Here is a 27,848-nt window from a genome sequence, read left to right as displayed (position 1 = left end):
TTGGTTCTTTAGTCCTTTGGGTCTGTAGTTTTTTAGTTCTTTAGTCCTTTGGTTGTTTAGTTTTTTAGTTCTTTAGTTCTTTGGTTGTTTAGTTCTTTGGTTCTTTAGTCCTTTGGGTCTGTAGTTGTTTAGTTCTTTAGTCCTTTGGTTGTTTAGTTTTTTAGTTCTTTGGTTGTTTAGTTCTTTAGTCCTTTGGTTGTTTAGTTTTTTAGTTCTTCGGTTCTTCATTGCTCTGGTTCTGCAGGTCTCCAGTTGTCTGGTTCTTCAGTTTTTCAGGTCTCTGGTTCCTTGTCTCCTGACTCAGATCCGATCCTCTCCTCCAGCTTTGCTCCGTTTCTCCTTCCTGTCTGATTCTTTTTGTCTAAATCTTTTTCTGGTTTCCTGTTGCTCTGATTTGTTGCTGCGCCTCAGAGCAACCCGACCTGAAAAAGAACCATGAGCTTTGTCTGAGCTGCTCCTGCTGCTGCAGCTCCAGCAGAGAGGAAGATGAAGGTGTGATGAAGATGATGAAGGTGTGACTGTGTGTCTCTGCAGGATTACCTGGGCTGCATCATCGACTGCGGCGCTCTGCCGCTGAAACCAGAGCAGGTCAGCTCTCTGTTCTGCAACATCGAAGATATCTACGAGTTCAACAGGTGGGTCATCTTCCTCACCGCTCCTCTTCCTCACTGTTAGCAAGCGAACTATCTAGCTAACTATCTAACAGTTAGCAAATTTAGTTTGAAGCTAAATATTGTTAGCAAGGTGAATATTTAGCTATGAATTAAATATTTAGTTCTAAACTGACACATGGTAAATGGGTGAATAAGATGGTGAAATATGACTGAAAAATGACCCTCATTTATCTTATGGCAGACTAACTAAACCAAATTATTGCTGTTAATCTTTGACTGTGTAGCTTTAAGAAGTCCAACTTTCCCTTCATTAGATTCTGGAGACATTTCTATATTTTTCTGCTAATTTTTAAAGAAAACTGAAACTATGAGAGCATCAGTGTGGGAATAATCTGGTAATGATGATGAAATAATTTGGTATGATGTATCATTTTGAACTGACCACACTCAGAGTGTGGGTGTGTGTGTTTGTACTGGGGGGGGGGGGGGTGCACAAGTGCGAGAGAGAGCCTGAGAAGAAAGCTGGTAAAAAAAAATGTCACACACCTCCTCCCTGCTTTCCCTGCTTTCACACTTTCTTTGTGTTGACTCCAACACACACACTCTCACACAGCAATAATGTCATATACAAACAGACACACACACACAGTTTTCATTCCCTTCAGCTTCCTGCCGCTGGTTCTCATGGGAAATATTGTCTGAGAAACAGAGAAAGGCTCCTTATTTGACTCTGAGCTGCAGCAGTTATAAAGTTAATATGTTTATAACAACCATCACAACACACACACACACACACCCTCACACACACACACACACTGTACCAGATGGGCAGACATAACAGAGCCAGAAAGGCTACTTCATCCAGCATAGCTCAAACATGACAGCACTCGACCCCGTATGGAAAGCCAGAAGTGCCGATATTCTATTTTTATGGATTAGTGTCAGCAGTATTTATATTACTGACACTAATAGTAGAAATGTAAAAATAGTAAAAATGTCCCTGTCAAAGCTGTTTTCCAAACATTGTTTTAGATGTGTGTATTAATTCATTAATATAAAGTTTAAATGTAGTTTTTAATAAACATTGTTTCCATTCTGTGATTTTATGTTGATGGTATCGAAGTATGGAAATCACCTCAAAACAAAACCACAGAAATATTTCCTGTTCAAACACGGGCTGAAAGGCTCAGCCAGGAAGAAGCCAGCACCCTAAAACCACCATAGAAAACAGATTACAGATTATAAACGAACCCAGAGGCCGTTTTGTCTGAGACAAGTCCTCTGGCCTGATGAGACACTGGAAGAGTTTGGACGCTTGGAGGGAAAACTGGGCAAATGTTTGGAGAGTTTGGCTGAGTGAGAGCATCTCCTCCATCAGACAGAGATCCTGGGATCTGCGGTGACCTCAGGCTGGACTTTGACTACACCATCCCGTAATATCGCTGGCTGCATGTTCAGGCTGGAAAGTGAATCTCGACTTTGGTCTCAGCTCTTCTGCAGGTTTTATCCCGCCTGTCTTCCAATCAACTGTCCCACAGCATAATGCTGCCACCACCATGTTTCACTGGGGGATGACATAGATCCTCTGTAGTTCTCTGATCTTCTTCCACTTGGTGACAAACTTCAATCAAGACTTTTTACCAGTTTCTCTTCTACTTTTGCGAACGTTTAGAACAGACCAATCAGAAGCCAGGAAATCTGTGGAAAAGAAAGGCATGAGGTCATGTGACCTGCTCTCTGTCAGCAAACACAGCGCCCCTTCTGACGGAACCCTGGGCAACCGCCCATGACCCTCATCTCCACTGCAGAGATGCTTCATGCAGACTCTTCCTCCTCTTCACCAGTTTAGCAGCATCTCAGATTCCTCCCAGTCAGCTGCTGTTAATCTGTGTTAAACGGTCTGTGAGGAAGAGGAGCAGAGTGTTTGCTTTGGCCCCAGGGGGCGGGGAGCAGTTAGGGGTCAGAGGTCAGAGGTCAGTCCCAGAGGTGGCTCTGTTTACGTAGCGGCTAATAGTCCTGAGGAACGGGAAGGTGATGAAAGCGTCCAGTCGGGTTAGGGGTGTAGTCAAAGTTTCTACGCCTCTGGTTCTAATTGGACCGGTTCCCCTGTCTGACTCATCTGGACAGACGATTGGACCGGACCAGAACACACTGCTCAGGTGTTTGGATGGAGAACCAGGTTCAGATCCGGACCTGGACTGGGTTCTGAAGGTTCTGTTCCGTTGGTTCTGATGGTTCCGTTGGTTCTGATGGTTCCACTGGGCCGTGCTCACAGATCTGTTTGTTACAGAGGAATTTGGCCCTTCTGACTTCCCGTACAGGGATCTGAGCGCTGTCCCGGTTCGGACGGTTTGGACCTCGCAGACCCGGTGGAGTCAGATAAATAGTTTCTCTCTCTGCTGCTTCCTTTTCGCTCTCAGCTCATTTGCATCCCTCTGCTCTTCATCCTCCTCCTCCTCTTCCTCTGTGGTCTCTGAATTAAAAGGAAAACATCAGAACTTCCCTCAGCTTCACCGCAATCCAGTAATGAGACGAGGCCTGACGCCAGGGGAGGAGGAGGAGGAGGAGGAGGAGGAGGCGTCTCCTGATGATGCCCAGCCTCCCTCATCTTTCTGTCTTCTGCTCGTTGTTTGTCGTGCGACCCGTTCGGTTCCGGTCCGACTCGAAGCTTCACTTTCAATCCATTCAGATTATTGATATAGAAATATTGATACATATTTCTATAACTTATTATAAGGAGTACTACCTCAGAAAATACTAAGCTTTTTATTATAGTTTTTATTTTTACCGTGTAAATTTGTTAAATGCATCCTGTTTTTACTGAGCTAACTTTAGCTCTAGCTAGTTAGCTTACCGTATCTTTACTGAGAAGTTTTTCTTATTTTACCTTTAGACCTACTTTATTTTTTCTCAGTACAGTTTATCTTTTAGCTTATTTTCAATGTTAGTTTGAAGATTTTAGTTTAACTTCAAACTATTTATTTTACTGAGGCTTTATGTGCTTTATTTTTGCTTAATAAATCTTATGTTTACCTTCGCTTAGCTTGCTTTGGCTTAGCTTAGTAGCTAACCTAGCCTACCTTAGCACAGCTGAAATTACATTAGTTTGGCTTGCTTAATAGCTTAATAACATTTATTTTACAGTAGCCAAGCATACGGTAGGTTAATGTGGCAGTTTTCTTTTACTTTATTTTTTCAAACTTTTAATTAGTCTTGCTTTACCTCAGCCTAAATTCGACAAATAGCATGTGAGCTAGGCTGCATCATCAACGAGTGAAAACTAAGGGAAACGTTTGGTGTTGAGGGATTCTTTGGTTACTGTGAAGTAAGTTTTGGCTGAAGGATGTCAGCACTTCATATCTTTATGCTGCTGAAATCCAGTTTAGTTGGTTTTGGAGGCTGAAAATGACACTTAATCTGACAGGAACTGAAGTGTTTCTAGAAAGAGAGATGGATAGAAAAGTGATACAATCTAAACAGCATCATGCTGGTTTTATTTATCTGTGTAAAGCCTTACTCTAATGATCTGGCCATGGTAGAGGTTGATATAATTATCAGTGGCGAATGGGCCGGCCTGTGTTTGTTGATCCTGACAACACCGCAGTGAAATAAACTTTTAAGCCTAAAAAATAACTCCTTTCTGCCCAAATCTCCCAAGGTTTCCTAGAGAGTGAGTGATCTATCATTAGCTGTGTAGGAATAAAAACTAAGCTGATTCCTGTGGGAGTCTGAGAGGTTTTCACCGTCCTGTCTCTTTAAAATAACGCTGGCTGCATTCAGAGCGGCTCAACAATACGTTTTATCATAACTCACTTTGCTTTCTTCACTGACTGGTTGCCATCCAAAATCTCTCAGGGTTTCAGAAAAATTACAACATTATGAAGTATATGGCTGCACATAAATTTTATGAACACTTAATGTGGAGTTCATGCAGGCTCAGCGTGCCAAGCTTATGCTAGTGCTTTTTCCTGCCTGACCTCGTTTCAGAAACATGTGTCGTCTAACCGTGTCAGGTTCTGCAGCCAGTGAAGGAGTCCTCACATCAAACCTTCAGAGGGAAAACTACAGGCAGACGCGAGAAACCAGCAGTTTCTCTGGAATGTTTTGACTTGCCGTTCAGTTTAATTTCTCCTGGATTGCTGAAGGCTCCTTTGCAGGGGTGAAGACTCATACTTAGCACATAAACCACAAAATCTTTATAATAGGTCATTAAAGAGTCAAACACCAGAACTGTATTTACGGGCATTTAATCAACTAGATCAGCAGTGAAGGATGTTTAAAAGGACAAATGGGAATGCTGTAATCCATGAGAACATTCCCTGGATCTGCAGATTGCGACCATGCAGTCACATCTGCATCGCTCAGCCACCCGAGGCCATCGTTAGTTTGGGAACAGATGGAACTCCAAGTTCTGCAGCTTTAATACCAAACTTGCTCTGATCCATTTGGACTGGCTGGTCTGACTGGTTTCTGATGACTGGCAGAACTGGGGGTTTGTTTTCCAGTCTAGAGCTAAACTGGGTGGCGCTCCATCTGTTGGTGTTCATCGGTTCTAATCTGGACCTGAACCTGGACAGAGTACCTGGGGTAGAGGAACTTCATCCACTTTTAGACGACAGCATTTATAAGACTTGATTCATGGTCCAAATTTCTAACCACAATAATTTTTTTAAATCTGTTGCTTGTTTTGGTTTTAGCGCCATTTGTAGGCAGTATAATTTCTAAGTAACCAGAGGAATCTGGGAGGAAAGGAAGATGGACTGCGGATCAGAAGTTGACCTGAACTAGAATAAGCCCAGGCTGCCGACGTCACAGCAATTTATCCAAACCGCTAACAGCAGAGCTAATTTTTCATCTGGCGATTTTGCTAACTTTGAAAATGTTTAGCACACTTAGTTTTCCCTAAATCAATTTTCCAGATAAATTGTAACATGCTAATTTCCAGATAGATGTTTAATGACAAATTTGATCATCTTGAGGGTGATGAACTGTGTTGTTTTATCATGACACATGGTGGGTAGCACCATGGTTAAGTTTAACGCTTTAACATTAGCTTCTGCTATGTACTGTGTTGGTATATTGTTAGCAGAACTATCATTTTTAATTAGCACTGTAGAGTTAGCACAGCTAACGTTTTAGTTAGCTGCCAGCAGCGACACCCAACGAGATCCAGAATGATTTAAAGTTATTAGTGGATTGATGTGGCAATATTAAATAATTAGTCCAGTTATGGAAAAGGGGGAATTTTTTTACTTTTCCAGAGAATCGGGATAAGTTATTAGGTTATTAATAGAGCCACTTCCTAAAGGTTTAATTGAGTAAAAAATAAAAATTAAACAAATAAAACATAAACTTCAGATTTCTGCAGACCTATCAGTTAAAATGTGTAAAGTTTTCAGAAAAGAAGAAAATGTTCAGAATATTCTCTCAGCTGCTTAAAGGTCAAACCTTCAGCAGAAGCGTACTGCGTCTGCGTTTGGAACAATCTGGATCTCCAGGCAGAACTGAACGGTCAAAGTTAGGCTGTTTACTTCCTCAAAACCCGTTTGGTTTCTGTTCCATTGTTTCACCAACAACTGTAGGATTCCAGAAAGGATCATTTCATTGAAGCAGGTATTTAGGTTTTTTATGATCACTACAGTATCATCAGCATATGGATGATATTTGAGACCATGTTGGGAGATAATTTGAGGCAGCAGGATCCTGTGATAAAGAGGATTGATCCGAGTACACAACCTTGAGGCGCTCCCTGGATGTCCAGACTGGCAGAGTTTGAGGTTTGGCCCATTTGTTTGGAACATTTTTCGGTTTGTACTCAACTTTTGCCACCAAGAACTTTGCTCCTAATGCTCAAACAAACATTCCCGCAAGATTACTCCCATATGTGCTGTCTCTGACTCCTAATGCAATGTGATGTATAAACTAGTAACTGTTTGACTAAAAACAGACATGTAAGGACAAATGTGATGCAATATTTTGTAAAATCCAAAATATCAAATCCAAGCAAAGTCCATTAAGGATGATTATTGTCATATTTAAGCTCTTTAAACATTAAAGATGATGTTTGAAACCAAGACCAGCTGCTCTGCAGGGTTTAAATCCAAACATTCAGCCTCAGAAAGAGCTGCTCGGCTGGTTTCCATCGGACTGATTCTGGGACTAATGACAAAGAATTTCAGCTGTAGTAGTGGCTCTTACACACATCTGTGTTTCATAAAGAGTATGTAGCAGATATATGAAGGCCGCAGAAGAAACAGGAGAGTCAGAGCTCCCAGATAGAGGAGGGGAATGTGCTTGGACTTGGCAGGTTGCGGGGATGATGCTGAGGACGGACTGTGGGAACAGATCTCAGGCTGAAGGTCTGCCAGCTGTTCCAGGTCCGTTCAGTGTCACGTTAACTCTCCAGAGGAAACACAGCAACCCTGTTAGTCTGTTCTCTCCATGACTGAAATGCACAACAATGAATAATATTGACTGTTCGATGTTTTCTGAGGCTCCAAATAAACCAGACTGACCTCTGACCTACTTTTACTTCACTGCTTTGGGCTGTTTCCATCCCTGGGGTCTGAAAGCTGCATAGCTTCATGTTAAAAGTCAGAACTGGGTGTCAAAACTAAATATATGAGGACTGGAACAGAAACCGGTTTAATTCAAGGGCCAGACTTCCACAATATTTATTTTAATAAGGAAGAAAATAAAAGGTGATAATTATTCCAGGATATACAAGTTATACACTTCTGCTAATCCGCTAACAGCAGAGCTAATTTTTAATTTAGCCCTTTTGTGAACTTTGAAAATGCTTTAGCGCACTTAGCTTCTCCTAAATTAGTTTTTATTGATTAATTCCAAAACACTGATTTACTTGGCTGTTTTGCAAACTTTCATTTGAATAAAGTTTGACATCTGTCTGTTCCCATTATATAAACTCTGATGTCCAAAATGTCTCCAACTTTTACTGAAACATTTCATGACTATTAAACACAGAAGTTACTGTCTGTCTGTCTGTTTGTCCTCAGTGACCTGCTGGAGGATTTGGAGCGCAGTCCTGACGCGGCGGCCATCGCAGAGTGCTTCGTAGAGCGGGTGAGTCCCGTTCTGACCCGACCCGACCCAGTTCAGTACCGATAATAAGCAGTGAACGGTTCTGGACAACCTGCAGGCTGAGCTGATGCATGACTGGAGACACGTCAGATTAAAGCTCTAATCTGGACACAAATCACTAAATACATGGAATAAAACATAATTTGTCATCAAGTAGATCAGGTAGAACATAATCCCACTCTATGAATACTTGTTCAGTAAGAACCATCATCCTAATCCCAGTTCAGATCCGACCTAGCTTTGGGGCAGGAGGTTGTGGGTTCAAGTCACACTATTTAAATGCTCAAATATGACGACATTTCAGATTATTTAGAGTAAAACTGGTTCATCGATGAGGATTTTATTCTCTGCTCTGTGATTAGAGTCAAAAAGGAACATAAACTTTAAAGTTGTGATTATTTTAAAGCTTAATTTCAGATTTTCAGGCGGTTTGTTTGGATTAAAGCTGAACTAAACTTCCTGTCTGCAGCTGAGGATTAAAATATGGAGAGTCTGGGTTATTTTAAGGCACCTGCTGACTGAACATCGGACTGAAAATTTCGCTCAGATCAACTTCCTGAATGTGACATCGTCCCTCCAGAGCTGATGGCGTCTTCCTCAGTCAGAGATGTGATGATTTTACTCCTCGGCCTCATTATTGTTTTATTTTATTTGTATGTTTGGTTTATTTAATTTGCCTGTAGTAACTTGATCCCATCCTGTTTTACTTTAAGTTACTGATTATACTGTTGGTACCAAAGGTGATATAATCTAAAAATAAGATGGTTACATAAAGAAATATGTAACTTAATTTCATTAACTGACTGTTAAAACTGAAAATTGTTCTGAAGTAATTTAATTAAACTGAAGCTTTTAAATGTTTTTCTGACGTTAAAATGAGAGTGGGCCGAGCCTGGAGCCCTGTGGTTCTCCTGCCCTGACTTCTTCTTCTTCTTCTTCTTCTTCTTTCCTGGTTTTCAGAGTGAAGCCTTTGACATCTACACTCTGTACTGCATGAACTACCCAAAGTGAGTTCACTTTTTATTTCAACATATTTTTTTATATTAATGATGTTTTTTCTGAATATCTTCTGCTGTTTGTTTGTTTTTTTGCTGTTATGTGTTATTTCTCAGGGATGTTTTTTTCATTTATATAATCGTTTCTGTATTTTCAGTCATTTTGTTGTTCTGTTCTCCAGAGGATGAACAGAACAACAGAAATAATGAAATAATTAACCAATTCCTAATCAAAAACACATATTGACAAAATAAGCAACATTTTCAGTTCAAAAACCCTTTTTGCTGATAAATTGAACATCAGAGATATTTATGGTTTTTAATCTTCAGGTTCTTAATCAGGTTGGAGCAAAATGTTTTTCTATCCGTTCACCTTTCCAGAGTTTCTCTGATCATTCATGGAGCTTCTTTACAAATGTGGACGCTCACATTATCGTTAGCTGCTACATTTTAGCATGGAGATGCTATTTCAGGCTAGCATAGATTCTGATAGGCTAACTCTTTTTAGCACAACTTGAAGACAATAGTCTTTTCCAGCATCCAATCAGATCGTTTAGAAGCAGAAATTAACCCCAGTGGGACGAGAGAAGCTGCTTCCATCTCTGCTGTTAGCGGATGTGGCTGTGCTTCAGATTTACGGGCGTACCAGAAACACAATACAGAGGTTCCAGGTGTGAACTTGGGTTGTTCTCTAGGAATCTTTAGGTTGTTCTTTAGGAATCGTTGGGTTGTTCTCTAAGAATCTTTGGGTTGTTCTCTAAGAATCTTTGGGTTGTTCTTTAGGAATGGTTGGGTTGTTCTTTAGGAATCTTTGGGTTGTTCTCTAGGAATCTTTGGGTTGTTCTTTAGGAATCTTTGGGTTGTTCTTTAGGAATCGTTGGGTTGTTCTTTAGGAATCTTTGGGTTGTTCTCTAGGAATCTTTGGGTTGTTCTTTAGGAATTGTTGGGTTGTTCTTTAGGAATGGTTGGGTTGTTCTTTAGGAATCGTTGGGTTGTTCTTTAGGAATCTTTGGGTTGTTCTCTAAGAATCTTTGGGTTGTTCTTTAGGAATCGTTGGGTTGTTCTTTAGGAATTGTTGGGTTGTTCTTTAGGAATTGTTGGGTTGTTCTTTAGGAATGGCTGGGTTGTTCTTTAGGAATCGTTGGGTTGTTCTTTAGGAATCTTTGGGTTGTTCTCTAAGAATCTTTGGGTTGTTCTCTAAGAATCTTTGGGTTGTTCTTTAGGAATGGTTGGGTTGTTCTTTAGGAATCGTTGGGTTGTTCTTTAGGAATCTTTGGGTTGTTCTTTAGGAATCTTTGGGTTGTTCTCTAGGAATCTTTGGGTTGTTCTCTAGGAATCTTTGGGTTGTTCTTTAGGAATCTTTGGGTTGTTCTTTAGGAATCGTTGGGTTGTTCTTTAGGAATCTTTGGGTTGTTCTTTAGGAATCTTTGGGTTGTTCTTTAGGAATCGTTGGGTTGTTCTTTAGGAATTGTTGGGTTGTTCTTTAGGAATGGCTGGGTTGTTCTTTAGGAATCGTTGGGTTGTTCTTTAGGAATCTTTGGGTTGTTCTTTAGGAATCGTTGGGTTGTTCTTTAGGAATCTTTGGGTTGTTCTCTAAGAATCTTTGGGTTGTTCTCTAGGAATCTTTGGGTTGTTCTTTAGGAATCTTTGGGTTGTTCTTTAGGAATCTTTGGGTTGTTCTTTAGGAATCGTTGGGTTGTTCTTTAGGAATCTTTGGGTTGTTCTTTAGGAATCGTTGGGTTGTTCTTTAGGAATGATTGGGTTGTTCTCTAAGAATCTTTGGGTTGTTCTTTGGGAATGGTTGGGTTGTTCTTTAGGAATCGTTGGGTTGTTCTCTAAGAATCTTTGGGTTGTTCTTTAGGAATGGTTGGGTTGTTCTTTAGGAATGGTTGGGTTGTTCTTTAGGAATGGTTGGGTTGTTCTTTAGGAATGGTTGGGTTGTTCTTTAGGAATCGTTGGGTTGTTCTTTAGGAATCGTTGGGTTGTTCTTTAGGAATGGTTGGGTTGTTCTTTAGGAATGGTTGGGTTGTTCTTTAGGAATGGTTGGGTTGTTCTTTAGGAATCGTTGGGTTGTTCTTTAGGAATCGTTGGGTTGTTTTTTAGAAATCGTTGGGTTGTTCTTTAGGAATCGTTGGGTTGTTCTTTAGGAATCTTTGGGTTGTTCTTTAGGAATCGTTGGGTTGTTCTTCTGCATGGAGTTGATCCAAACTGCAGAACACCTCCAGGAGCGTCTGCAGGCCTGACAGCAGAGAGGAATGCAGCTGGAACATGGAGCAGACCTCAGGGGAAGGAGAGCCGGCACATGCTGAACCCATCCATCCTGCTGAGCTCCACTTGGACGGCGATGAGCCGTGGAGGAACGGAGCGGGTTACTGGGTTTAAAGCCCGGCTTCTGCTGGAAACCATTTACAACATTCCCCCAGTCACAAAGCCATCATTTACCTCCTGACTGGCTTCCATTAACATTAGCGTTAGCTTCCTACAGGTCTGATCTGCTCTATCCTGCTTTAAAACTGAAGCACCATCAGGATAAACTGAATAAACTCCAAACTAAAACTGCAGGAAAGCAGGATTAAACTGACCAAACCAGGAAAAAGTTGCTGTTTATTTAAGAGCTTGATGAATAAATTAGGGCAGTAGAAGAAGAGTTTCCAGGAAGTAGAAACAGCCGAGGTTTGATGCTTCCTGCTGATGTCAGAGGGTTTGAACCGTGTCACCACCTGCATGGCCCGGTTCTGCTGGATCTCTTTATGACCTTCAGGTCAGTCAGGAATCGTTTTAAAGAATTGATGCTCTTCTTCTAAATCTGCTGACCAGCTAATAATTTATGTAGAAATAATCCAGAATGATCATGATTGTAGCAAAGCCAAAATGTTTCCACATCACAGATGTTTAAATGTTTGCAGCATTTTGCTGATTAGCATCAAAAGTTTTCAACTCATCCTGAATATTTTTAGTTTTGTCATGTTGGTTTGATGAAGCTGCGGCTGAACTTTGCCTGCTGAATCGTTTTGCTGAATGTCTGTGGAAGACATTACCGTCTCAGTTCCTTCCTCTGATTAATGTCCATCTGGAGGTCAAGCCTCGTGTCCGGTTCCCCGTTGGCGCCCTGACCTCCTCCGCTCCTCTTCCTCTCTGCTGTCGAGGATTCCTCGGCTACCTGCTGTGGTGGATGCTCCAGAGCGGGTTTTCATCATCTGGACTCAACCCGGATCTGCTTGGCTTTCCTCCATGTTGGATGGAGCCTTCACCAGAGTCTTCCTCGGTGTCAGTGCATGGAGGAACGTTCTCACCATGTCCATCCTGTCCCCGCAGCTCGGTGGCGGTCCTCAGGGACTGCATGAAGAACGGCAGTCTGGTTCGGTTCTTCCAGGAGCGGCAGGCGACTCTGAACCACTCGTTGCCCCTGGAGACGTACCTGCTCAAACCCGTGCAGAGGATCCTCAAGTACCACCTGCTGCTGCAGGTAAGACGCACCCTAAAGTCTCTGCGGTCTGAGATTACAGGGAAGCGTTTTCGGAATAACCTGGATCTGTTCGCTGTGATTTGTTTGTCGTTGTTGCTTTGGGAACCGGAGATGAAAATTTTCCAGTCAAGCGATTTGATTCGATTCGATTCTAAGTCACGATTTGATTCAGAAATGATTTTTCTATTCAGTCTAGAGATTCTGTTTAAATGACGAGTGACAAGAGGAAGTCGGTTTTAGCAAATACAGTTCTTTAAAACATTTTCATAAATTTCCAAACTGTATCAAATTCCACCAGTTTATATTTAAACAAAACTACCAGCATTATGTTAGCTTAGCCTGGCTTTTTCTTAATTAAAAAAATATCAAAGAAATATCCAAAATATACATAACAGACTTTTAATGTGATATTCAATATACCAGCAGGAAGGAGCAGCAAAGACATACAGACATACAAATTTCAAAAGATTATTTTGAGCATTTTGAATCGATCCAGAATTCCCAGGACCAGGAATTTTGATTTGGTTTTTTTCTGCTACAGGACACAGAATAATTTTCTAGCCAAAATTATCCAGTTTAGCTTAGCCTAGCTTAGCTTGTAAATGTCTTCCACATTGGTTGCTTGGCTAGAACTGGACGGTTGTTTGATGGTTGATCCACCATCAGTTGTTGCCCTCAACCAAAAATCAACCATTCTGACCGTAATCAAGATAAAAACAGAAAGATGTTTTCCGTGTTTCTGTCCAACAGCGAGCTTTAAAGGAACATTTCAGGTCCGTCTTCATGACTCCAGCAGACACACGCTGCTGTTCCCAGGAAACGGTCCGGACCGGTTCCAGTCCAAACCCACCGCTGAGACGGCCAGGTCACGGCCTGGTTCTCCGTTGCTCCGTTGCTCCTTCTCCAGTGATTGTCTGTCTTTATTTCTTGTGCTGATCCACAATCAGCCGAGCTGCTGATTTTGGATCAGCAACTCGATCCACTCGATCCACTCGATCGGGTGTTTTCTAACATCCTTCAGATCTTTATCCCATTTATTCCTGTTAGACGTTTAATTATTAGCTTTAAAGTTTCTGTTTGATGTAAATCAAATCATTTCAGGTCCTGGAAGCTAACAACTGAAAACGTTGAAGAAACAACGTTTCTCGTTCCAGGAACTCTCCAAACACGTGGACAAGAGCGACCCGGGCTACGAGGTGGTGGAGGACGCCATCGTTACCATGACGGCGGTGGCGTGGTACATCAACGACATGAAGAGGAAACAGGAGCACGCCGTGCGGCTGCAGGTGGGCCACGGGGGAGGCAAGGTTGTGGGTTTGAATCCCAGCCTGATGAAATGTGGAAGAACAGAAGCAGAAATATTCATCAGCAAATTCCACAGCGTTCAGAAAATAAAATACAAATCTGGACTTTCCTGTTCCTAACAGGTTATGTTGCTTTAGTTCATGACAGTTAACGCATTGCTGCAATAAAAATAAAACATTTTCATAAATGCATGAGCACAGCACTGACAGTAAATAAGACAGACAAAACTTCTTCCTTTATTCTGCCAACGTCATCCACCTGGTTGCCTCACTCCGTAGGAGCAGATTCTCTCTGCAGAGGAAATGATGCGATGCTCTTCCTGTTCTGTCTCACTGCAGCCGGGTTTCCATCCACGATTTTGAAGAGTCACTTTAGAAACGGTTGATGGAAAAGAAATAATTTCCTCAAAAAGTTTTTACGTTCGTACATATGTTCAAAATTCACTTAAGAATCGTCAGGAAGCAGAAAGAGATCGATCAACGAGACAAAATGTCCGACCTGGAGACCGGACCAAACACCTGCTGGTTAACCTTTAACCCCCACACAGGAAATCGAGTCCCTGCTGCTGAACTGGAGCGGGCCGGACCTGAGCGGATTCGGCGATCTGGTTCTGGAAGGTTCCTTTAAGGTCCAGAGGGTGAAGAAGGAGCGCGCCTTCTTCCTGTTCGACAAAATGCTGCTGATTGCCAAGAAGAGGCTGGACCAGTTCGTCTACAGCACACACATCTTCGTAAGGGACACACCCTGTCTGTCTTCCTGTCTGCCTGTCCTCCTCTCTCTTCCCCTGTCTGTCCTCCTGCCTGTCCTCCTCTCTCTTCCCCTGTCTGTCCTCCTGCCTGTCCTCCTCTCTCTCCCCCTGTCTGTCCTCCTGTCTGTCCCCCCTGCCAGTCCCCCTGTCTGTCCTCCTCTCTCTCCCCCTGCCTGTCCTCCTGCCTGTCCCCCTCATTGTCCCCTGTCCCCTTCAGTGCTGCAACCTGCAGCTGGTGGAGACGCTGAAGGACCCGCTGAGTTTCCGGGTGTCGGACCAGACCATCCCCAAGCAGCAGCACGTGGTCCAGGTGAGACCCTCGGCGTCTCATCCAGCTTAAACGCCGGCGCCGTCTCACTCTCGCTCGCCTTCCCGCAGACCAAGAACCAGGAAGAGAAGCGGCTGTGGGTTCACTACCTCAAGAGGCTGATCGTGGAGAACCACCCAGCTTCACTGCCCCAGAAGGTGAGCCACGAGGAACGTCTCTGTCCTCTGAACATCCATCCTGTCCCGGGGACACCGAGGGACCGCCCAGCAGGTGGATGCTACAGCTAACTCTGCAATGTCTGGATTTCCTCTGGAACTCCTCACCTCCATCTCTCTACATTAACTATATTATTTCCAGGAGCTTTAATATCTTAGTTAAACTGCTGATCACTGAATATGGTATCAGTGACTGGTTGGAGTGTATGCTATAACTGCTTGCCTTAACTGTCTTCTTTTAGGTTTGAGTTTCAGCTGAAATAATCCAACAGATGTTTGATTCCTCTTTCTTATAAAACATCAGTAAAAGGTCAGATAAAGAATCTACCTTGATTTGTTCTGACAGGAACTAAACAAACATTTCATGTAAAACAGTGAAGCTGGTTGAACTTCTGTTTGGAGGTGATGTTTGTTGCCCCCTGCTGGTTGGTGAGACACACTGCAGGTGTAAAAAGATATTCTGCATTCCTGAATGTGTCTTTAGTAAAGTTACACTGTAAAAAATTAACATCAAGATTTTGACATGTTTAGCCTGTTACAACAGAAGGTAATGGGTTTCATTTTTTTATCATGTTTTTATTCGCTCACACACGCACACCCCCTCAACACCCCCACACACACCCTCAGACGCCCCCCCCCCTCCACACACACACCCACACCAGTATAAATGTCAAACATTCAAACTGTTTCAGACATTTAATTAACAAATATCTAGCATGCTAACTAAATATTTAGATAGCAAGCTAATTATTTGCTAAATTATTTATCATGTAAACATTTTGTTTACCAACTAAATGTTTAGTTTTCTAGCTAAATGTTTATCAGTAAATGTTCTGTAAGCTAAATAAATGTTTGGTTAGCTGACTACATGTCGCTTTCTTCTCATACGACAGGCTAAATAATCTTGTTGCTAATTTTTGGCTGTAACTTTACAAACGCACCTCCACAGCACGCTGCTTCCTGTTCTGCTTTAGAACATGGAAAGTTATGGTGTGAATGAAAATACTTTCATGTAGATTAACTTGAAATGAAGTAAATATGAGTCAAAGTTTCTACAACCACAAAAACTACGAAGGTCCCAGTACAGCAACTGGTACTGAATGGAAGAGAAGTTTGAAACTGAAATAAGCTGCGATTGTTTAACGTTAAATAAATGAATTTATAGTTTGACTGATGGAGGCTACATGTTGCCTCAGAAATCTAAAACTGCATTTTACAGCTCTGACACTAGAGGGCGCCAGAATGCAACAAAGAGTTTAACTTGTAAAATAATATGGATGGATAACTGTCTGCTTTCCGGATCCAGTTGCTATGGACCGTCCAGCTTTAGCTGATGATTTTATCCCTGACAGGATAAAGGGAGTTTCAGAGAGTTAGCTTCAGGTTCCTGGTTTATCTCACCTGTTTCCTCCTGGCTTCATGTTTCTGAAGCCTGCAGGAACCTTTATCTGGAGAGTTTCAGCTGAGCTGCTGGTTCCCTCCAACGATTAAAGAAAATGTTTGGATTCAGATGAAAACAGGAATGATGCTGCTGGTTTTATTGAAGTTTTTATGTGCGGTCCCTCCCTGCAGGCCCGGCAGGTCCTCGGAGACAACTTCTGCCAATGTGAGTTCACACACACACACACACACACACACGTTTCTACATCAGTACACCCTCATCCTGACTTCTGACTTTGACCTGGCCCATCTGTTTCCTCTGATTGACCTCTGTGATTGGCTGCATTGAGAGCTTGAGGGTGTAGTGACATCACTTCCTGTGTTTCAGCTCCTCAGTTTGATCAGGAGAGCCTGAAGAAGTCGTGCGCTTCGCCACGTCTGGACGACCTTCACGGTTTCCATCGAGGTCGGCGTCAGTCAGGTAGGGATCCTCTGCTCTGGCTAGAGGAGGTTCTGGTTCAGGTTCAGGTGAGTTTCTGATGGACCGGACCGGACCTAACCCTGCAGCTCTTCTTTCTTTCTACAGAACCGCCAGAGCTGCTGCTGTACACACCAGAGAAATCCAGGAAGGGTCTGCCTCTGCTGCTGGAGGGGACACTGCCGTACCGCCGCACCCGAAGGCAGTCAGGTAGCCTGCAGACACAGCTCAGGGCCCACACAACCCACACACCCATCCCTCTGTGTGTGTGTGTGTGTGTGTACCAGGTTTTTATATCTGTCAGGTTTGACACCTATTAAAGACAAGTTGAACAAACACAGAAAAGACAAGAGAGTTAGATTCTTTTTGATCTCGCGAGGAGAACGGACAGAGATGTGTTTACAGTTACAAATCTCCAACCGCTCTGAAACACATTTGTCCGCTCCTCTCTTTTTATTACTTTCAGAGTCCCTATCACAGAGAGCACTGCAACTCTAAAGGGGTGGGGACAAAGCATTTTAGTTGCAGTGCTAATGACAATCACTAACTAAACACATGTTATCTTGCATTAAGACACAGAGTAAAAACAGAACAAGTCGTACATCTTCAAGGCGACGGTTCTACAGCTATCTAATAGTTCAAAGGAAGAAGAAGTTCCTGCTGAGTAATAAACCCTGTGAGCACGATTCTCTTCAGGGAGGCCCTCTTGTAAAAAGGAAATAAAGTAAATCAAACAATACAGAAACATTCTTTATGCTGAAGGAAAAGAAAACAATAAAGGCATATAAGACGGAACATCATATAAGTAACACTATTGTTATAAATGAAACAACAAATATATGATAATATATATACATTTCACCTAACAATATCTTTATGGGGACCTATTTCTGTCCACAATGTGGAGTTATGGGGACCATTGCTGCTTGTGGGGACATTTTCTTGGAGCCAATGAGGGAAATTGTTGTTTGTGGGTTAGTGGTTAGGTCTGTGATGGTTAGGCAAGGTTAAAGGTTAAGGTTAGGTCTGTGATGGTTAGGCAAGGTTAAAGGTTAAGGTTAGGTCTGTGATGGTTAGGCAAGGTTAAAGGTTAAGGTTAGGTCTGTAGAAATTAATGGAAGTCAATGTGAAGTCCCCACAAGTGATGAAAACACAACTGTGTGTGTGTTTATAAACACATGTTGGTGTCCTGATGATGACGATGATCTTCGTCTCTCTTCCAGCTCCCGCTAAAGACATCGAGGCGGCGTTTCGGCCTGGTGGTGAGTCCTTCCGGATCCATCCAGAGCCGGTCTCTGGTTCCTCTCTGCAGCTGCAGTCCTCCAGGGCTCCTGCTGGTCCTGGACCAGATGGAGGTCCGGTCAGGAGACTGGCTGGGCTGGAGAACTGGAGGTGGAACCATATGGACCGTACCGACCCGGTTCTGAACCGTCTGCTGATGCTCTCAGTGTTTACCTTCTCTGAGTGGTCGGATGAGTCGGCGTGTTTATGGATGTTTACCTCTGAGGCCGGCCTGCAGCAGACCTCAGTCCAGCTGTGGATGTATGTCTGAATGTAGCATCGATCAGAACTGTGTCGGGTTCTGGGTAACCAAGCCCTCTCAACCTGTGGCTGAAGTCAAAGGTCAATTTGTTCATGATGAGGTCAGCACAAAAATAATTATATTTAGTTTTTAAAATGAAATCAAAACATTTAACTGAGGCAAGTATAAATGATTCCACATTTCATAAATTATTTCAGTTTTTATTTTTTTTAATAAATTAATGACACATATGAATAATTATTTCATTAGTTATTTATTTATTGCAATTTGGCACTCTTCAGTCTCCATAGATGAAGGTCAGGCTGCAGCATCTCAATTATATTTCCATCCAGACTTTGACTAGGCCACCCCAGGCTTAGGTGTTGGTCATTCCCGATTAGCTCTCGGTGTTTCTGTGGTTGCTGAAGCAGCAACGTGTTGCTAACGTCTCTGTTTCTGCGTCTTCCTTCTCCCTGCTCAACCTGACGCTTCCGGACCCCCAGCAGCTCTGAAGGTAAGACCTGAGCTTGGAGGCGTCCGGTCCAGTCGCTCAACAAAGTTCTTGTGGTTTCCTGAAGTGATGAGGTTAAAGGTGGATGTTGTGTTGCAGCAGGCGGGCAGCGAGGGAGAACTCTGCCCCGCGGAGAGTCTGGGCTCTGCAGACAGCAGCAGCACTCTGGCTTCATCCGTTATAGAGGTGGAGACGGAACGGAGAGAACGGAGAGAGCTGGAGGAGGTATGGATGGATGGATGATGGATGGATGGATGATGGATGGATGGATGATGGATGGATGGATGGATAATGGATGGATGATGGATGGATGGATGGAGGATGGGTGGATGGATGATGGATGGATGATGGATGGATGGAGAATGGATGGATGGATGATGGATGGATGGATTGATGGATTGATGGATGGATGGATGGATGGATGGATGGATGGATTGATGATGGATGGATGGATGATGGATGGATGGATTGATGGATGGATGATGGATGGATTGATGGATGATGGATGGATGATGGATGGATGATGGATGGATGGATTGATGGATGATGGATGGATGATGGATGGATGATGGATGGATGGATTGATGGATGATGATGGATGGATGGATTGATGGATGATGGATGGATGGATGATGGATGGATGGAGAATGGATGGATGGATGGATGATGGATGGATGATGGATGGATGAAGGATGGATGGAGAATGGATGGATGGATGGATGGATGATGGATGGATGATGGATGGATGATGGATGGATGGATTGATGGATGGATTGATTGATGGATGGATGATGGATGGATGATGGATGGATGATGGATGGATGATGGATGGATGATGGATGGATGGACTCACTGATTGTGTTTCTGTTGGAGGAGGAAGACGAGGAGGAGGAGGAGCTCGCTGACCTCAGAGCTCCGCCCACGTTGTCGATCACCGAGGAAATCCTGGAGTTCATCAACCAGAGCCGAGTCATGGAGGGACTCTCCGCCACGGTTAGATCCGCTCCACGTTTCTCCTTCGGCCCATCAGAGGTAATCATTCATGTTTACCTGGTGTTCCAGAACCAGAACCAGGATCCTCCCGGCGAGGTCCGGTCTCCAGCTGACCCGGCCGGTCCGCTGCCCGCGGTCGCCTCCGGCCCAGAGCAGAGACTCCTGGTTGAGCCAGACCAGGAAGGAGAAGACCTGAAGAAGAGCATCGCTGACCCTGATCCAGCTGGCGAAGGTCCAGATGGTTCTGGTGAGACGGCTGGGATCAAAGGGGAGGAAGCAGCTGAGACAGGACCAGGAAGTGATGATGAAGACGAACAAGCCCCAGAGAAACCTTCATCATCAGATCTGCAGCCCTCCATATCTGCAGAAGAAAACACCGACCGCCTCATGGAGACAGAACCACACAGCCCAGGACCCGTTTCCCAACCCATCCAGCCTGGTACCATCCAGAGGTACCAGGCTCCCAAAAAAGGCTCCACCCTCACCAACCAGGACAAGAAGATCATCGAGAAGATCAGGAGCTACTACGAGGCGGCCGAGGCCGAGGAGGATGAAGCTGAGGATGAAGAGGAGCAGAGAGAGGGAGCCGCCACAAGAAGAAGAAGCAGTTTTTCCCAGATCCCCTCCGGCTTGGTGAAGGAGTCCGTGTCGCGTTTTACCGTGCAGCCCACGCTCGACGACGCAGAGGCAACCCAGGAATCCAGATCCGGTTCTTCCTCCCTTCCAGCCGATGTAGAGGAACCGCTGAGGTCTCCGGAGGGGGAACCAGAGAGTCCAGACCAACCGTCCCTACCCAGGCAGAACCCGGACTCAGAACCCAGAACATTTCCTGAACCGGAGGTCCAGGAGGAGTTCTACAGAGGTTCTCCAGAGGAACCGGAAGAGGGAAAGAGCGTTGCTGTGAAGACCACAGAAGAAGAAAGCTTGGCTCTTTCTGAGCATCCTGACAAAACAGACAAAGAAAGAACCATCGAGCCCCAACCGAGCCAGGCAGAACCCTCCATACACGGGCCGGGACAGGAACCGGGCCAAACAACCAACCAGGCCAGAACCCAGTCCACCTGGTCCAGAACCAAAACCACTGACCCAACAAACCTCAGGGAGAACCTGGAGCGGTTCCCCAGTCAGAGCAAAGTGGGTCGGTGGTCCCGCCACTCCAAGATCGTCAGCGCCAACCGGGCCCTGTTTGAGGGGATGGGGTCCGACGTCACCGGTATCGGCCTGTTTGAGACGAACCCGGTGGTGGACCCGGTCCTGATGGAGAATTCTGAGCGTATTCTAAGCAAGGTCCAAACCCTGGCCCGCATGTACAGCGCCAAAGCCAACACCATGAAGGTGCCGCTGCTTCACAAACGGGTCAGCACCATCAGAACCCAAGCATGGGTCTCAGCAAGGCTGTCAGAACTTTCTGCTCAGAACCGGGACAAAAGTCCACCAGAGCAAGAAAAGGAGACCGAAGCCCAGACTGGTTCTGAGACCAAAACAGAGACCCAGGCCTGCAACGGACCCATCCAGAACCAGACCCAAACTATGATCCAGGAGGGACGGCCAGAACCCCGGACAGACGGTTGGTCCATTTTCAGTCAGGTTCTGTGAACATGAGAGCAGGAAGAATCATTCATCAGTAACATCTGATCCAGATCCAGAACCGGATCCGGGTCTTCTTTAGGTCACAGCTAGCAGACCAGAACCAGAAGACCTGTGAGTTCTGGAGGGTTGGGTCGACCCTCCAGAACCACTTTGGAACCATCTTTATGTGGCTCTGCAGGTTGAGGTCGGAGGTCATCCAGATCTCTAGTTTCCTTCGGTTTGTTGAATCTTTGAGGATTTGAACAGTTCCTGTTCTTCTCCTAAATGAATCACAGAAAAGTTCTGAGATGATTCTTCTTGGTCCCGTTTTGTACGTCATTAGAACCGGACCTTTTAGAACCGGACCTTTTCGGTTCTGCTCAGCAGGTTAATGAAACGTCTCAACCTGTTTCTGCTCTCTAGACCTGCAGCAGGAAGAGGCGTGGCCCAGTGTGACCCGGACCAGAGACGTCACCTGCTCCACGACACCAGGAGAAGGTCCATGTGATCAGAACCAGGCCGTGTCCTCCAGAACCGGGCCGCAGCCTCGGGGGTCCAGTCGGGACTCCTCTGCTGAGGAAGAGGAGGAAGATGAAGCTGCCGCTGTTTCTCCTGAGCCTGAAGAGCCGCAGGAAGCAGGCGGGTGAGTTCCTCAAGGTCGTGTTCTCCAGATCAAGGTCGGACCTGCTCAGGTTTACCGTTCCTCCTCCAGCGGGCCGGCGCAGGACGAAGGGCACCGTGTGGACGCAGCTGGAGGACGGCGGACATCTGGAAACGTCTCCGCTCCGCCGGCGGTCGCCGAGGGAAACGGACCCGACCGAGACGCAGCGGCTGGACGCCACGAGGCAGATGAGGGGGGTCGTCCTGGGTTGATCCCAACTCCAACAGAGTCCAGAACCACCGGGGAACCGGGCCTGAGCCAAGAACCATCCCCAAAAGAGACGCAGCGAGAAGATGGGTCAGGACCAGCCGGATCCACTGGGTGGCCGGACACAGTCGACCCGACGGACCATAAGATCGCCGCCGGTCCTCAGAAAGACGAAACTGCACCCAGTCCGTGTTCGGCCGACTCGCTGCTGGCCGGGGTCCACCGGGCCTCAGCGGTACCGTGGGAGCGCAGGTACGTACCGCTGAGATCTCAGGAAGACGTCAGAGCTGGAAATAAAACTTAAAGTGTTCAACACTTTGAGTTGGTCACATAAAATCCAAACGAAGAAGAAAAATCTGAGCCTGTTGGTGCAGAAGCTCAATCGGGCCAACAGTTACTCTGATACAAACATTTATTCTGATTTAAACATTTATTCTGGTTTAAACATTTATTCTGATTTAAACATTTATTCTGATACAAATATTTCTTTATGTAATTAGAGGAAGCTGACATGCCTAAGTGTCCACCAGGGGGCACAGCATCGCTCTAGGACGATTTTAACTTCAGTCCACAGAAAGAGCCACTAATAATTTACTAACTTATGATTTCTTTTTAAAAATCACCTTCTTTTCTAGTTTTATGTTTTAAAATAAAGAAAAATGTAAAACTTTTGTCAAAACAACATGGACACCTTTTATCTTATGGGCTTTTGATATTTCTTCAAAATGATGTAAGAAAAGCTCAAACCTCAGGTCTGAACATTATAAGTCAATCAGTGGAGTTTATTTGTGGAGCAACCAGGCAGTCCAGAGTTCTTCTCGTCATGGAGAAGTCTGATCCAGTCTCTGTTCTGATCCAGTAATCAGAACCAGAACCAGATGCAGCTGCCAACTTTGTGCACAATAACAAGGAATTTGACTTTGGTTCTGCTCTGCTCTCAGTCGCATAAATCAAAAGTTAAATATATGAAATAGAATGCTTTTGTCCTGTTTGGTTTTATAAACATATTAAAGAAGAAGATGAGGCGGAGTCAGACTGCCTGGTGCTGACCTCGGCATTCTGGCTGTTGGTAGTTCAGTTGCTCAGACAGTCCGGTACAAACCGTCTCTGTAGCGCCGCCCTGAAGAGGAAAGTCCAAACAGTTCATGTCCAGCATGTGTGGGGTCTGCAGAGGTGATAGCTTCCCGTTTTGTGAAGCCTGTATCAGATCCGGATGGAGGGAAGGCCAGCCTGTTGATGGTTCCCTGCAGTCTGGGCCGGTTCTGGTTCTGAGGACGATCCAAAGCAGACGGTGATGGACAAACACAGGACCGGCCGAGCAGGAGATGACTCAGACGTAGGGCCAGCCGGGGCTCATTGCTGCATGACTGAAGCTCCAGAAACATCAGATCTGCTTTAAACTGCAGACGGTTTTCATCTCTGCTGGTTGGAGTGAGATGAAGCAGACATTCCTCTGCCTGCGGACCAGATGACTTCCTGATTGGATCGATCAGTCTGTCCTTGGCTGGGGTTACACCCGGTCAAAGGTTGGGTGGAAACTCGATAATATTTACCTCACCAACATGTGCTTTCTCACACCGGCTAATGCAAAACACTAACTGAACCTTTTCTTCATTTATGCCTTTTAAAAACAGAAGTGGAGTTTGTTTTTCTGGGCTGTGTTCAGATGAAATGTTGTGTGAAATGTTGCTTCGGAGAGCAGTTGGTGGTTTTTCTCCTTGATGTCGGCCGGAAGCAGAGGAGCAGTTTGGTGTAATTCGTCTCCACATGAGAGTACATCACATAACTTCAGGCCTGCCAATTCTGCCTGTTTTCATTCCCACAGAGGGAGTCTGTCCTGAATGTTCTGCAGAACTCAGGAGAAAGGACCCAAGCTGCACAGATTATGTTTTTAGTTAACCGAACTGAACCGATAATGGAAACATTCAGAAACAACAAGGACAAAACCTCTCAAACCTTCATGAACACATGAAAACCACAACTTGGTTGATTCCTAAGGCCAGAAATTTCAGGATTGGAGTCAGAAAGTGAATGTTTGTTTACGGCTTCAGGTTCTCGTGAAGCTGAAGGGCTGGATGCCATTCAGTTGAACTTTCTCCTCTCCTGCTGGAACGTAGATGGACCAGAATATCACAAGCCAAGTGTTCAGCTAAAAGTCGGTTAAGTTGTTACTCACCAGTGTGTAATGACTCATCACTGGTTCATCCACTGGCTGGAAGTGTGATTCATAAAGACGCGTAGTCACAAGTCAAAGAAACAGCAACATTCCTCTGAAATGTTGGGCTGAAACTGGGAGGAGCAGCTGAAGTTAACTAGACAGACTGGAGAAAGTTCTGCGTTCTGCTCAGTGTCTGGTCTCAGTTTCCCTCTTAACTTTGTGTTGTTGTTGTTTTCAGGAAGCCAGACGAGCCGCTGTCTGGATCGTCCCTCAGGACAACAAGCCCCGTCCCCTCAGTCTTCAACGCCAGCCTCGTCCATCGCTCCCCTTCTCCTCTAAGATCTGCCAGCGCCTCCTCAGTCCAAGCCCCTCCCTGCTCCTCGCCCTTCAGGCTCATCCCAGTGTCCTCCCCTACTCCAGCATCTCCTGCAGTCTTCACTTCAGCGCTGTCCTGTTTGTCCCCCACTGCCTCTACTGTTTCCTCTGTCAGAAGCCCAACTCCATCTCTTCCTCTGTGTGGAAACTCTTCATCATCAAGAGGAACACCTTCCTCCCCAACGCCTCCCCTCCATTCTCCCACTTGTTCCTCCTCAGCGTTTACCAGATCTCTAGCTGCCTCGCACATCAGCCAGTCCATCAGTCAGAGTATGTCTAAGAAAGGAACGGCCCGACAACAAGCGCCAACCATAAAGCTGATGAATCCGAGTCCCTCCTCCACTCCGGATCTGCGACGGCGCACACGTTCACCCAATCCTCCTACAGCTCAGCTAGGCCCAGCGCTGGCTTATACCCAGCTGGGGTGCACTAAGGAGGGGTACCAACATCCCAGATGTCCCCCGTCCTCGGTCCGGTCCTCGTGTCTGTCTCCGCCTTCTGTTTCTCAGTGCCCTCCCTCTCCGACAGCAGGCCTTCGTCAGCCTCGGTGCTCCTCCCCTTCACCACGGCCTTCCTTCCTTCACTCCAAATCTGCTTCACCACAACTTGGCAAGAAGAACAGCAACAACAACAATTCTGCTAGGTATGTAGGTGGCGCTGTCAGTAATGGAGGCTGGTTAGGGGCTGATGGCCGTACCGAACCCCTCCAGAGTCAGTATCCTCTGTGGTCCGGATCTCACAACCGTGTAGCGCGTCCGTTTTCTGCGTCTGAACCCAGCTCACGAGTTCAATCTCCAACTCCCTCCCCAACTCCAGCATCATTTGTTCGCCTCTGCTCCCCACCACAGCATAACTACTCCTCCCCCATGGCGAACAAGCCCCCCCACCCCCGGAGTTCACGGGTCGGAGGTTCCCACAATCACCTGGACCTCCGTTTGGACCTACCAAGGGCTTCCTTTGATGGTTCCAGTTGTGGTGATTCCTCTGCATGTGTGAGCCCCCGGATACTCTCCCCTCCTCCTATTGGGGTGCCAGTTTGGACAAATAATGTAGCAGCGCCTCAACCTAGGAACCCTCACCATTCAGCTTCCCCTTCCTTGTTTTCATCCACTTCAGGATCTCAGACATACAGGATTCCTTCCTCCCCTCTTCCCTCCCAAATCGTCCGCAGGCCCCTTTCCTCCACCCTTTTAGACAGACCTCCAAGTCCAGCCCGGAGCACACAGCGTCGTTCCTGGGCCGACTTCGGCCAAAGCTCCCTCGGCTTCACTGAATCCAGCCGAAGATCCTTTGAACAGCAGGAGTCCTGTCCGATTAGTCCAAACAGTGGGTGGTCCTCCCACAGCAGCTCCCCATCCTGCCTAAGCCCTCGAGCCGGTCTGCAATGCCCCCTCTCCCCAACCAGGTTAGCTTCTGGTAAGGGTGCTATTAGTGGGCAACATTTCACCAGTGTCCCTTGGCCAGACGTCCGAGAGTTGTCAAGCAAATACAACGGAGAAGACAGTCCAGAAACAAGCGTGAGTCCCTCTGCGCCCATATCTCCAGTACATCTCATCCCTTCCCCATGTCCAACGGACGGCCAGGCTGACTGGGGCGACCCACAACTGGAGGAGGGAAGCTGTCGCACTCAGCTGATCTGTGCTTACGTCACCCGGCCCTCTCACCAGCAAACTGTTTCCTCCTCGTCATGCCTGATCTTCTCCCCTTCTGGGTTGACCTCCCCTCCACCAGAGTCACACCAGCTCCACAGCCTCCAGGTCCAGAGGCAACCTCAGGTCACTGCCTCGCCCCCTCCACCCTCTACGCTCTCCCCGTCACCCATCATATCATCCCCTTTGCCCAAACAGGGGAGCCAGAAGGCCAGTTATGCCACCACAGTGAACCTCCAGATTGCTGGAAGTGGCCGAATAACCTCGTACAGCAGCGCCCAGGTTAGCCTGACTCAAACCCTGCAGGGCGGAGCTGGTCCTCCGGGGAGCCAGGACCAGGTGGCGAGAAGAGTGAGCATCAACGGACTCTCGCCTGTTCCTCAGGGGTGCAACAGGCCATGAAGGGAAGAACGGCAGCCATGGATCCGGTTCTGAGAACAAGCGGGCAAACAGGACAGAGAACGACGTGCTTGGGGAAAGATGTGCACGTATCCGAACTGTAAGGACTACATCTTTAGCTGCTGCTCAAGACCCTCTGGATCCGGTCCTAATCTGGACTTCAGAACTTCTACTTGACCTAAACATGAGGAACGCCGGACGTTTGATTCGGACTTCCAGATCCCGGCCACATCAGTGTGTTTCAGTTGGTTGTGAACTGAAAAGAACATTTTGGATCTGAAGAGATTTACTCGCACATGGATCACAAAGCTTCTGGACATTTGGGGTCCAAAGACAATCCACACAACTCAGAGCTGGACATGAAGAACTGGGATGTCCTGGACAATTTGAAAGTTGAATTTCTGCAGATTTAAGGTTCTTTGAAATGAAAGTTTTAATGTTCTTTAGCTCATGTTGGAGAGCAGGAGGACCTCTGAAAGGCCGACGCCTTGAAGTTTAGCGTTATTTTATTCTGTAACAACCTGTAACTTTTTAAAACTTTTATTCCTGTTTTTATTTATGAAGTTAGTCTCCTCCTTTGGCACTTAATCTCCTTAAAGTCCTCTTGGTATTTTTGCACAGAGTTCTTTTTAAACGACGTGTCTGCAGGTCCTCAGATGACTTCAGACCAAACTTGTTGCTGTTTATGGTTCCATGTTGCTCTCGGCGCTGCGGCCCGATAAAGTCCAGCTCGTTAAGATGCTCCCATAATCTTCCAGCTGTGTTAACAAATACTGTCGTCATGTCGGTTACATCCGGTCGGATGCATGTAGGGTTGTTCTGGTCCGGAGGCTCGATGTCTCACCAGACTGCTGGAGACAAACTGGGATAATCTTTGTGACAGGACAGAAATAAAAACTAGTATCTCCATCTTCGTGTCCCAGAGGTTTCAGTGAAATGTGATGTTTTGGCTGCATGTCTTAACAAATGCATGAGATAAATTCCACATGAATCCGCTCCACCTGTGAGCCTGTGAACCTGCATCTGCTGCGTGACGCAACACGCTGAACACAAACTGCTGCCATTGGGCATAAAGATCCAAAGTGTGCATCTGATAATCCTGAGAGGCGTTGTACCTGTAAGAGGACACTGAACCGTGAAACTCTGATAACATGCTGCAGTTTCAGTTTTACTTGACGTCTGGCAGTGTTTGACCTGCAGCTTGCTGTGCAGCTCAGGGTTCATTTCTGTCTTA

At 45.7% G+C, this 27,848-nt stretch overlaps 1 protein-coding gene across 10 annotated transcripts in view; it reads left to right on the top strand.

Annotated features, from left to right (window-relative positions):
• The window catches only part of plekhg2 (pleckstrin homology domain containing, family G (with RhoGef domain) member 2), a 70,364-nt gene extending 42,841 nt beyond the window's left edge, over nt 1-27,523 (top strand). For 6 of the 10 annotated variants that reach the window (XM_028045196.1, XM_028045187.1, XM_028045189.1 and 3 more), the window contains 19 exons: nt 535-635; nt 7,631-7,697; nt 8,676-8,722; nt 12,026-12,176; nt 13,331-13,462; nt 14,029-14,211; nt 14,447-14,539; nt 14,608-14,694; nt 16,285-16,318; nt 16,481-16,573; nt 16,679-16,780; nt 17,794-17,832; nt 18,596-18,606; nt 18,703-18,828; nt 19,477-19,596; nt 19,666-21,163; nt 21,589-21,808; nt 21,878-22,285; nt 24,430-27,523. In XM_028045196.1, coding sequence (XP_027900997.1) covers nt 535-635; nt 7,631-7,697; nt 8,676-8,722; nt 12,026-12,176; nt 13,331-13,462; nt 14,029-14,211; nt 14,447-14,539; nt 14,608-14,694; nt 16,285-16,318; nt 16,481-16,573; nt 16,679-16,780; nt 17,794-17,832; nt 18,596-18,606; nt 18,703-18,828; nt 19,477-19,596; nt 19,666-21,163; nt 21,589-21,808; nt 21,878-22,285; nt 24,430-26,617 — 5,700 coding nt within the window. In that variant the 3' untranslated portion in view covers nt 26,618-27,523. The remainder of the gene's footprint in view (nt 1-534; nt 636-7,630; nt 7,698-8,675; nt 8,723-12,025; nt 12,177-13,330; nt 13,463-14,028; nt 14,212-14,446; nt 14,540-14,607; nt 14,695-16,284; nt 16,319-16,480; nt 16,574-16,678; nt 16,781-17,793; nt 17,833-18,595; nt 18,607-18,702; nt 18,829-19,476; nt 19,597-19,665; nt 21,164-21,588; nt 21,809-21,877; nt 22,286-24,429) is intronic. The other 4 variants (XM_028045193.1, XM_028045190.1, XM_028045191.1 and 1 more) reach the window with 4 other exon arrangements.
• Nucleotides 27,524-27,848: the final 325 nt, after the last annotated feature.

The sequence above is a fragment of the Xiphophorus couchianus genome, chromosome 18 (assembly GCF_001444195.1).
Source record: "Xiphophorus couchianus chromosome 18, X_couchianus-1.0, whole genome shotgun sequence".
NCBI lineage: Eukaryota > Metazoa > Chordata > Actinopteri > Cyprinodontiformes > Poeciliidae > Xiphophorus > Xiphophorus couchianus.
Note: the sequence above shows the minus strand (reverse complement) of the source record. Positions and strands in the feature narration are given on the sequence as shown.